The 10,818-nt window shown below is 54.3% G+C and overlaps 1 protein-coding gene and 1 long non-coding RNA gene across 2 annotated transcripts in view; one reads left to right on the forward strand and one right to left on the reverse strand.

Moving 5' to 3' along the window:
* Nucleotides 1–3,035, reverse strand: part of LOC106858396 (heparan sulfate glucosamine 3-O-sulfotransferase 3A1-like) — a 34,515-nt gene extending 31,480 nt beyond the window's left edge. The window contains exon 1 of the mRNA XM_014885025.2: nucleotides 2,482–3,035. Within this exon, the coding sequence (XP_014740511.1) occupies nucleotides 2,482–3,035 (554 nt within the window). The remainder of the gene's footprint in view (nucleotides 1–2,481) is intronic.
* Nucleotides 1,477–9,236, forward strand: LOC148221592 (uncharacterized). Its single transcript, XR_015807762.1, has 3 exons — nucleotides 1,477–1,811; nucleotides 5,995–6,062; nucleotides 8,703–9,236. It is a non-coding gene; the product is annotated as an uncharacterized LOC148221592 (long non-coding RNA).
* Nucleotides 9,237–10,818: the final 1,582 nt, after the last annotated feature.

The following is a 10,818-nucleotide window of genomic DNA, read 5'->3' on the forward strand; positions in this document are numbered from 1 at the left end:
AAGAGCCACACCACTGCTCCATCTGATTTCCTGGAGGATGTTTCCATGCCCTGTGTGGCACCCCAGCAGGTGACCTGCGTGCCACCAAGCTGTGTCTCACCTGCCTGGCTGCTCCAGGAGCATCCCCCCTGCTACAGCCACAGCTCAGCTGCCAGGGGAGCACTCTGGTGTTTCCAGGGGGAATCAGGGTTCTCCCCATGCCCCAAACCCCACAGCCACCCTGTCCCTGTGCCAGCCCACCTCCGTGCCCCAGTGCCAGCCCCATCAGCTACAAAGGCTGGCTGCCTCTTCCATTTCTGCAGCAGCCACCAGGTTTTTGTCCCCTGGGCCAGGCTGGTCGCACTGGCTGCCTGTGCCGGCTTCCTGCGGGCGCTGAAAACAAACCCGGCTGTTTATACCTTGTAATGACGCTGTTTAGTCTGACTGCTGGGAAACAGCAGCGCGTGAAACCCAAGCCTCTGATGCCAAAGATAAGGAGTAGAGACCTCTGGCAAACATCTGGCCATTTCCCCAGCCCTGAACCCTCATCAAAGATTATCACCAAGCGTGCAGTGAGACAGGTAGGTTTTGAAATGAGTGTTTGTAAGGGGCTGGTACCACGCTGGCACCGCAGCTCTGCCACCGCGCCGGGACTCTGTGCTAGCAAAGATTACTCATACAAGCAAAGCCAGCAAGATTAGGTCTCCAGGGAATAATCCCATACAAAGAATTCACTGTACCTCAGCCTCCACAGGGCTAATAAAAAAATAAATTAAAAAAAAAAAAAAGGAAAAAAAAAGATGAAACTCAACTCAGTACATCAAATAGCAGAACAAACAAGCTGCAGCAATTAATGGAAGCACTCGTGTGCCAAGTGCTAAAACATAATGATTACACAAACAGCACACGGGGCAGCACCTCCAATGAGTAAGAGCTGCAAGATCAAGACGAAACCTCTGGAAAATTATATCCCTAACACCGAGGACTGCACCATGCCCTAAATGCCTGTGGCTCCTCCTCTGTCTAGGTCTGTGCTCCTTGCTCAGGGACTGCTTCCAGAAGCAGGTCTATCCCACTGCCATCTGCTCCTCAAAGCTTCGAGAGCATCCTTGATAAATGAGCTTTTCTGCATATCCACCATAAATTTCAGTAGATGCCACCCCACAGCCATGTGTTTATTTCTCAAAGTCAAGACTTGATTAGAGTTCTTGAGGTTTTTCAGATTCATTTTTAACGTTTCCTTTCTGCTACAGGGTCATGTGGAAATCGGATAAGCACAGACTAAAAATATAATTTTGTAGACAGCTTCAGCCCACACAAAAGGAAATCTTTCTTCTCAAGAGAACCCACACTTTGCAGCCTGCAGAAACCCAGCGTGTTTCTGATACTGGCAGATACACAAGGAAGCTCATCCCTTCCACGTGTTAAGTCTTTTACATAAACACTCGGACTGTCAGTACTACCCTACTCCACATTTCAATGCTGTCACCACAAGCTGAGCCAAAATCCTCTTCTCTCTGCTAATAGCCGGGCTTTACGTGAAAGTAAAACAATCTCCAGGGGTACCCAAAATCCTCTCCTGTTTGCTTGTTCATTCAAGAAAGCCGCAAACACAAGACACACTTCTCGAGACAGCAGTTCCACTCTCACCCTAACCGAGCCCTCCTATAGGAATCTGCCGGAAAGACGCTCCTCTACTAACTTTAAAACACACGACAAAACAACTTCAGCGAGAACCGTCTCGGCTTTAACGTTTACTGGCTTGTTTAACAAAACACGAGTCCATTAAAAGAATCACCCGATCGACCTCTTGCTAGTATTTCGCAGGCAAGGTGAGCAGGTGGGGTGTGCTCCTGGAAGTGACATTTTTGGACAGTCATTACTGGGATCCTGAAACATTTACGTGGGGATTGGGGGGGGTTTTGTCCTGACTACAGGAAAAGTGGATCTGGGCTGGGAGCTGCGGGAGGCGATGCTCCGATGGGGCTGCGGGGAGGCTCGGCCGAAAGTCAGCGGTCAGCCACAGGTTTTGCAAAGAGCTGGGGGACTATCACGATACTGGGGAGGCTGGGGTTCTCATGGCAGGGTTTAGCAGTGCCTCAGCATCCCCGCGCAGTCCTCAGGCCAGCGGGGCACCCAGCGCTTCTCCCTTTGTGTGCGCCACCCGCCCCGCAGCGGGCACCGCCGGGGGGACCGCACCGGGCAGCGCTGGGGACAGGAGGGGACCCGGGAACGGGGACAGCCGGAGGGGATGCGGGGAGAGCGGGGCTGGAGGACTGGGGAGCAGGGACGGGAGAACGGGTGGAGCGAGGGGCTGGGGGGAAGAGCGCTCGCTGAAGACAGGGGCTGGCGGGGCGGGTGAGAAAAGGATCGGAGGGTGCTTTGGGGAGCCAGCATGGGGCTGCCGGGAGCAGCGACCAGCGGGGGGCACTGGTGGCTCGGCCACCGCTCCATCCCCATCCCCATCCCCGTCCCCGTCCCCATCCCCGGCTCGGCCCGTACCTGTACCAGGCGAGTCCTCGCTCGTAGTTGCGGTCGAAGAAGTGGGGCTCGGCTCCGACGGCGCGCACGTCGGGGTGCACCCGCAGGAACTCCAGCAGCGCCCGCGTGCCGCCCTTCTTCACGCCGATGATGATGGCCTGCGGCAGCCGCTTGCTGCCCTCGCCCAGCAGCAGAGCCAGGGTGCCGGCCGTGCCCGCCGCGCCGCCCCCGCCGCCCGAGCCGCCCGCCCGGCTCCCGCCGCCCCCGGCCGGCGCCTCCTCCTGCCGCCGCCGCCGCTGCTTCAGCCGCTGCAGGAGCCGCTTGCGCCGCGCCGCCGCCGCCTGCCAGGGGGGCAGCTCGGCCGAGCCGCCCAGCAACTCCCCGCCGCCGCCCTCGTCCTCCTCGGATGCGGCGCCGGCGGCGATGATGGGTCCGGGCAGCGTCTGGCAGCGGTCGGCCAGGCAGTAGAAGACGTAGAGGGACATGAGGAGGGAGCAGAGCATCACCAGGAACTTCTTGAAGATGCTGCGGGGCAGCGGCTCGGCGGCGGGGGCGGCCGCCGCGCTCACGGCCATGCTACCCCGAGAGGGCGGCCGGGCGCCCTGGCCATGCTCCGCGGCCGCCCCCCGGCGCGGCCCCTCCGCGCTGCGCTCCGCCGTGCCGGGGGGCTGCGAGCCGCAGCATCCCCGCGCTTCAGGGGGGCATCCCCCGCGGGGGGACGGGGGGCCGGCTCTGGGGCAGCGGGGAGCCGCCCCCGCCGCCGCTGCGGGCTCGGACGGGATGCGGTGCCGGGGCTCGACGCGGGGCTCCCACGTGCGGAGCCCGCCGCGGAAAACTTCGGCGGAGGCATCGCCGGGCGTGGGGCGGAGCGCTGCCGGCGGCGGGGCCAATGGCACGGCGGGGGCGGGGGGCGAAGCCGCCCCCGGAGCGGGCGGACCCCGCTGGGAATCGGGAATTCGCTGCCGAGCCCTTTCGGGGCGAGCGGGGGTGTGCGGGAAGCTGTCCCGGAGGATGCGGGGATGCTCCGGGGGATGTGCCGGAGGATACGGGAATGCCCCGGGGCTGTGCCGGCGGTGCGCGGTGCCCCAGAAGCTGTCGCGGAGGGCGCAGGGATGCCCTGAGTCTGTCCCGTAGGGCAGGGAGGAGATCTGGGAACACTTTTCTAGCTCTTCTCTCGGAGCTGACTGCTCTGCAGCCGCAGTGGGACATCCTGCTGCCCGCGGGCAGCCTCCTTGGCAGACGAACTCCGCGGGACTTTTCTGTCCAGCGTGTGCGGGGCGATTTTGGTGTTTGTCCCCCCGCGCTGTCCACCTGCCTGTCCGTCCACTCAGGTTTTTTCACCCCCCCGCATCCCTCCGGACCGGAGCACAAATTCCTGATATGCCCAGTAATCCACCCCGACAGACACAAATTCCTTCGCACGGAAGAACAGTCCCCCTTAATCCCAGCGAAGCCGCTGGCAGGGGTGTAAAGCACACTCACAGTATCACAACCAACAGTTGCACCGAGCTGAACACAGCACAGAAACACCCAAAATCAGACTTTTCCCCTCTAGCTTGCACAAGCCGCCCCTAGGCTGGCTGCAGAATCTGGCCCACGGTTGGTAAGAAATATCTACAAACACAACACGATATTGCTCTTGGAATTTGCTCTTCTCCTTTGAGAGTACATAAAATGTGGAAATAGCTCTCAGCTTCGTGGCTCGGCTGCCTGATTGTAAGGGCTTCGTTATTTCATTGCCTGTGGGAATGCCCTCTTAATTTGAAATGTTTGTCATAGATTATAGAATTTTCAAACAAATTTGCACATGAAACGCTTGACTTGGATTTTTTTTTCCTTCTGTTTGGTGTGGACCTAGCTGAGGACTTAAACCTCAACTACTTGGAAATAAAGCTGGTGTATCTACGAATTATGTAATGAAAAAGAGGGAGAAAAATTGCATTGAATTGCAATCAGCCATCTGCAGAGCTGGCTGGCTAATAAAAATGTGTTTCCAAATAGTAAACAGACCAAAATTAATAACAAACGCTATTTGCAATGAATTAGTCTACTAGATTTCGGTGTGTTTGGTGACTTAAGGATACTGTAGTGTTTCAGGTATTTCAGTGCTCCAATACAGAAGTAGATTTATAAAATGCTATAAGCAGGTTAGGCCACCAACACCTCTGGGCAACTACTTACATCATTAGGAACCTAAATGCTTTTATAAATCTGTGCTCTGATCCAGCTCATTGAAGTCAATGAAAAGACAGGCTGACATCAATGGGCTTTGGACTGGGCCTTGCAGAAGGGCAAAAGTGATTTGACTTCTTATTATTCTCATTATGATAGTCTTTTCCTAGACTCTTAGAACAGTGTTACACTTACTGTTTGGAAAAAAAAAAATTATCGTTTCAAATGGAGAAAAACGGAAAAGAGAAGTGAAATTGGTGTGAAAGAGCATAGGGCTCTTTCTGTATGTGTTCTTTTCTGTATCTGCTGGGATTGCATTGCAAGACTTATGTTTGCAGCATTTTTCCTGGAAATATTTGTGTGAATCTCAGCTTCCCTTTAAAGAGTCACTAGCTAACTAGGGAAAATATGACCAGAGCTGCATAAAAAGTTTCGGTGTCTAGAAAGCAATAAGCTAAATATATCTATATTTTAAAAAGCCCTATGATATTTAAGGCAAACTTGTGATATTTTTACAGACCCTGACTCATGGTTTCTGCCTCCTGGGGCTGAAGGCACCAGTAATTCTGGAGCCAGGAACAGCTCTCCAAGAAGGAAGGTGTCTTAATGCTTTAGAAAGGGCAATACAGGGAAATAGTTTCACCCGGATTGCTGTGGACTCTGTTAGTACAGCTGCAAATCTGAGATTCTTTATTAGCAGCACTCTGGTTTGGACCTTATTTTTGGATGCGTTTTTCTTGCTACAGAGACCATTTGATGAACACTGAAGTATAAAGCCAGAAAAATTATGTGGCTGACATCATGACATCAAGTGCTGAGAACTTACTCGTCTTATCTATTTAAGCCCTGCTGCAAAAATAACCCTTCTCAGGGATAACTTAAGGGTTTTTTAATGACTTAGAGCTTGGAGCAAAAGTTGCTTTTCATTTTACTCAGTCTCTTGCACAACTGACTTAACATTTTCAGTGCAGCCTCTTTCTTTTCCCCTTAAATTTCTGTTTGCCCATCTCAGAGCCTTTTATTACACCCAGCACAGACCCAGCATGGATCTCCTGAAGCCTGGCAGCAGCAGGGGTGCTGGGATCCCTGGGGGCCCAGGGCAGCTCTGCACACCATGCTGGGCACTGTCACTGTCACTGTCACTGTCACTGTCACTGTCACTGTCAGTGTCCCCAGTGTGCTGGCAGGTGCAGGGGACTGTGGCCAGCCCCAGGGCTGTGCACCATGGCTGTGACTCACAGTTCCCTGGCACCAGCCCTGCTGCTGCTGCTCTGGGATGCTGCTGGCAGTTTCTCCTCTGTGGTCCTGTTTGCACTTGCTCCTTCCTTTGCTCCCTTCCTTTCTCCTTTCCTCTATTTACAGTTTTATTGCTGGCTGCATCCCCCAGGAATGCTGCACTGCTCCAGTCATTTCGGGTGCTCCTCTTGAGGGTGAGTGGGGCTCCTCTCCTGGCACGGCTGGTGCCAAAATCCTCCCTTCAGCAGCAGCAGCAGCAGCAGCAAAGTTTCCTACTCCAAATGGGCTGATTTGGGATGCCCTTCATGGGGGCACTGAAGAAACAGACCTGCTCACCAGGAGAGACTTTTGGCACATGAGTCTGCAGAGGCTTAAACTGAGCAACCAAAATCTTCTGCCCCCTTGGCAAAGCAGAGCTGAAGGCTTTGCTTCCACCATCTGATATTTCCAGGTGCTTCCATACAACTGGGAAAGGGGAAGGCTTCACCCCGGATGCTTTGTGGACACACAGCCCGTGCTAACCTGTATTTCTGGCTGTATTTCTGGATGTATTTTCCCCCCTTTCCCAGTGACCCGTAGCACAGATGGGATCAGGGGTTAAACTGGGAGTATGGTGGAAAAGGGACCGGGAGCCCGAGGCTAGCACAACTTAACAAGTGATTATAAGGTCTGAAGGGAAAGGGAACCCCTGCCTGTCAGGAAGCTGCTGCTGAAGAAAACATCCCATTGTACTGGGGAGATGGAGTATGGGACAGAGCAGAGTGAAACAGATTGATAACCCAGGGGTGATGTGACCCCACATAGGCTCCTACAACAAAAGCCCCTTCATCTAAAATGAATAGGAACAATGGCTAATGGGGACAGGCCAGCAGTGGCCAAGGATCTGAGAGCCAGGGGAGAGGGAGGAGGCAATGACAGCTCCTGTTCTACCCAAATCCTCTATTGATCTCAATAATCTCCTGGGCTTTCCCCCCCTTGAAATCAGACAGAAAGTTCAAGGACTTTTTGCCTTTAGATCGTAGGAACACACATTGTTCTGAGAGCCACTGAGGTGTGCTGGGGCAGGCTGCAGGGAAGGGCCCTGGAGCAGGCTGAGAGGCCAGGCAGGAGCTGCTGCTGTGCCCTGGGATGTCCCCAGCCCTGGGGACAGTGGCACCACCTGGCACTGCTGGCAGGAGCACCCTGGCTGCTGCCCTTGTCCCAGCACTCCCGAGGGAGCTTCCAAATCCACCGAGATTTTTGGGTATGTGTGGATGCCCAGAGCCTGGCAGAGTCAAATGCTGTCAAATTATTAAAAAAAAGAATCGTGGCCTTTCTATTAGGGGCCAGCAGGGCCTCCTCAAGCACAGCAGTGCTGAGGGTGTTCAGGGCAGCAGCAGAGCCATGAGGACACTGGGAATAGGAGCTGCATCCCCATGGAGCATCAGCAGAGTCAAAGCAGGTGGGACTGGTGATGGAGAGGTGTTGGAGATCTGATCAACTCCAGTCATGGTAGTTTTGTTGAAAAGGTATCTTGAAATATTGAGCCAGAGACACTAGAAATGTAGGGATGACATTTTGGTTTTTAATAATGTTTTCTTTTGGAAGGACAAAATACCATGTCGACCAGGAAAAAAGAAAAAGAGGAAAGTTTTGAGAGACTATTTTCACTCTCTTAACCTGACAAAATGGCTTGGTCTGGTGTATAATTTGCAATGCCTGTGCCCAAAAGCAAGCAGACCTGGGAGCAGAAGGGTGGTGAAATCTGAGTCCTGCTTTGGCTGGGGCTGGAGGCCACAGATCTCTGTACCTGATGCCTGGCCATGGCACTGAGTGAATGTACCTTGTTTCTGATACCTCCTGCCCAGCTGGGATTGGGCCAACTTGATTAGAGAGCTGGCACAGACCATGAGGACAGGTGGGAGGCCTGAGATCAGGAGCATGAATTAATAAGAACCGGAAAGAGGAGGAGACTGAATTGGAAAGAACCATGACAGGAGCTCCATGCTGCCAGCCATGGTGCCTGGCTGCTGGAAATGGGCTCCTGGTCCTGGACCTGCCTTTCCCAAGGTGGCCATCCCACTCAGAGGGAGGGCAGAGCCTGCTGTCAGCTCATGGATGGCTCAGCCATCGTGCCAGCAGCTGCTGCAGTGCTCCCCAAAGGCTGGACTGGGAGCCCTGGGGCCAGCAGGACCGTGGTTCTCCCCTCCTGGCTGCAGCCACAGCTCCCAGCTGTGGTTCTGGTGGCCCATCACTGCTTCAGGCTGCTGTGATGGTGGCACAGGCTGGCATGTGACAGAGGCAGGCAGGGCAGCCTTGGCACTTGTCTATGACACTCAGCTCCTTCTGCAGCCCACCAGGTGAGCAGGGACCTCACCGGGACAGCCACCACTGGTGCCAGAGGCATGGCCAGAGGAGGAGCAGCCCATGGGGCTCAGGCAGTGGCACTTAGGGCAGGCAGTGCCCTCAGGGGACTGGCACCACGTCTGGGAGATGCCTCACACAAGGCTCAAATATCCCACAGGCAATCAACCACCCATCGTGGCCACACAAGGGAGGCTTTCTGCTCCATGAATGCCCCCCTGTACACCCCAGGAGCAGGGAAAGGACTCCCCCCGGGCAGGCTGGGCTGGCTCCGTGGGGCAGGGGTGGGAATTGCTTGGCTGCAAAGGGCTGGGAGCCTGGAGAGCATGGGGAGGTCTGGAGCTACTGGAATGGGAGCTGGGTGCTGCACTGAGGGGTCTGGGTGATGCACTGAGGGGTCTGGGTGCTGCACTGGGGGCTGAGAACTACACTGGGGCTGCACTGTGGGATCTGGGTGCTGAGCCCAGCTCTCCTCTTGGCTTTTATCAAAGGAAAAGGCATCGTGTCATCCTGTGTTGGCTGGAATGACATCCACCCCTCCCTGGCTGTGGGAAACAATGGATTGCCAGCTGGAGAGCCAGGACAGGCAGCAGGGATGGGGACACAAAGCCACACACAGAGGAGCCTCTGAAACAACCTGTTACAGCCCAGTGCTTGTGCATCAGCAGCTCTCATCCGTGGAAAACCCACTGCTGGAATAACCCAGCACACCCTGAGATGGCCTGTGGTGCCCTGGGTGCACATCCACACCTGCAGGCTGCTGGGGGTGCTCTCTGGGCAGCCCAGGCAGTGCCTTTGTTGTGGGGCTGGCAGCCTGGGATGCTCCCAACACCTCCCTGGCGTTCCCAACAGCCCTCAGCCACTGCAGGCAAATATTTACAAGAGCTCTCCAAGGGGAACCTATAAACTGCTCCCTGGTATAGCTTCCTGAGGATGACTCCAGACAGCTATATTATCTGGAACATGAAGTAGTTACACTCCTGCTGCTCTTCCAGTGCTTTTGAAACAGATACTTGTCTCTTTTATTACCTTTGTTTGTGTCTCGTTTTATTTGTGCACTGCGTGCTTCCTTGTGCTGGGCTTGATACAGTTGTGAGTGGCTATGGGTTGGAACAACAATAAATACATTCCAGGCCTTTTGGGCTTTTTAATATTATTCTCCGTTAAAAAAAATTAAAAAAAAAAGAAAAAAAGAAAAAAAAGAGCCAAGTCAGGCAATGAAAACAATACAGGGAAAATTAAACCCTAAATCTGCATTTATGGTTCTTCATTAAACATGCAGGGAAGACTGGCTACTAACTGTTGATAAAATGTTTGGGTTCTGTTGAAAATGTGCTTTTGGGGAACGTGGTGTGTTTTGTGGAGTAGGGCTGGCTTTGATGAAGATATATACTTGGAAAGGTTTCCCCAGTCCAGGATGGACTTTCCAGCTGGAAAAAATGACCCCAACAACTGGACTGGGGAAAAGGTGTGCCCTACATGGGGGTGAGAGTTGCTGTTCCAGCTTCACTTTGCTCCTCCATAAAATGCCTTGTCTCTCTGTGAAGGCTCAACCAAGCAGCTCTGAAGTTAAGGGCAGTCTTTTAATGAACTTAATTGGGTATCAGGCAATGCTTGGAGAGCACTGAGGGCTGAATCAGTCTTCCAAAAAGCTGGAAAAAGCATCCAGAGATTCACCAATGAGGGCTTGGGTGTAAAACCCTTCACAGCAGGTTTTAGGGGTAATTTGCCCTTTGTACAGCAATGGTTCATATGGAGATGAATGTGGAGGCACTCGTGCCTTGCTCTTTTCATGCAATACCTTTGGAACACCCCACTCTCCTCAGGAAGTGAAACACAGCTGGAAACAGCTGGCCCAGCAACAGGACCTGAGCCCAGAGCCCACGGTGCCCCTGGGGTGTTTGCAACACCCAGAGAACAGCGAGCACAGAGAGGGGCAGTGATGCAGAGCAGCAGCAGAGCTGCAAATCCCTGGGTGCCCCTCTTTGGAGCACTCTGCTCCCCCTGTCCCACCCCGGCTGAGCTGGTGACAGCTCTGCTCTCGGCCTTTGCTGGGCTCGACAGAGCTCTTTAAAAGGAAGCAAAGCAGCAACACAGCCTTAGTTCTTGCTGGAAGGGGGAACAAGGGATGCACTTTCCTGCCTTGTATGGGAAATTTGGCCTTCTTGCATCACCCTGAGGGTTTGGGCTGAGCACTGTGTTCTTAGCACCCACCCTGAGCCAGCCCTGCTCCTGTGGGGCCATCAATGCTCAAAGCACAGCCCTGACATGGTTGGGCTTCACAGAGGCTGGGGACACACCTGGGGAGATCACTGAGGATGGCTGAACAGCAGTGGCCATGCTGAGCACACCTAAAAACCCCCGGGAGGGGAGAGCTGCCCTGGAGTGTGTGTGGCAGGGTCACCGTGTTGTGTCACACTGCGTGTCCTCCTCCCTCTGCAGGGATTTTCCCCTGCACACCAAGCTGCGTGTGAGCCCCTGCCTCTCTAGGATGGACTGGATGCAGCTCGGGCCCTGGGAGCCAATTCCAGCGTATCCCCGGGCTGAGCATTTGTCATTTTGGGAACACAGCATCCCGGCGGTAATTCCGCGCTAATTTGCATGTTC

The sequence above is a fragment of the Sturnus vulgaris genome, chromosome 20, assembly GCF_052056855.1.
Source record: "Sturnus vulgaris isolate bStuVul1 chromosome 20, bStuVul1.hap1, whole genome shotgun sequence".
Lineage (NCBI taxonomy): Eukaryota > Metazoa > Chordata > Aves > Passeriformes > Sturnidae > Sturnus > Sturnus vulgaris.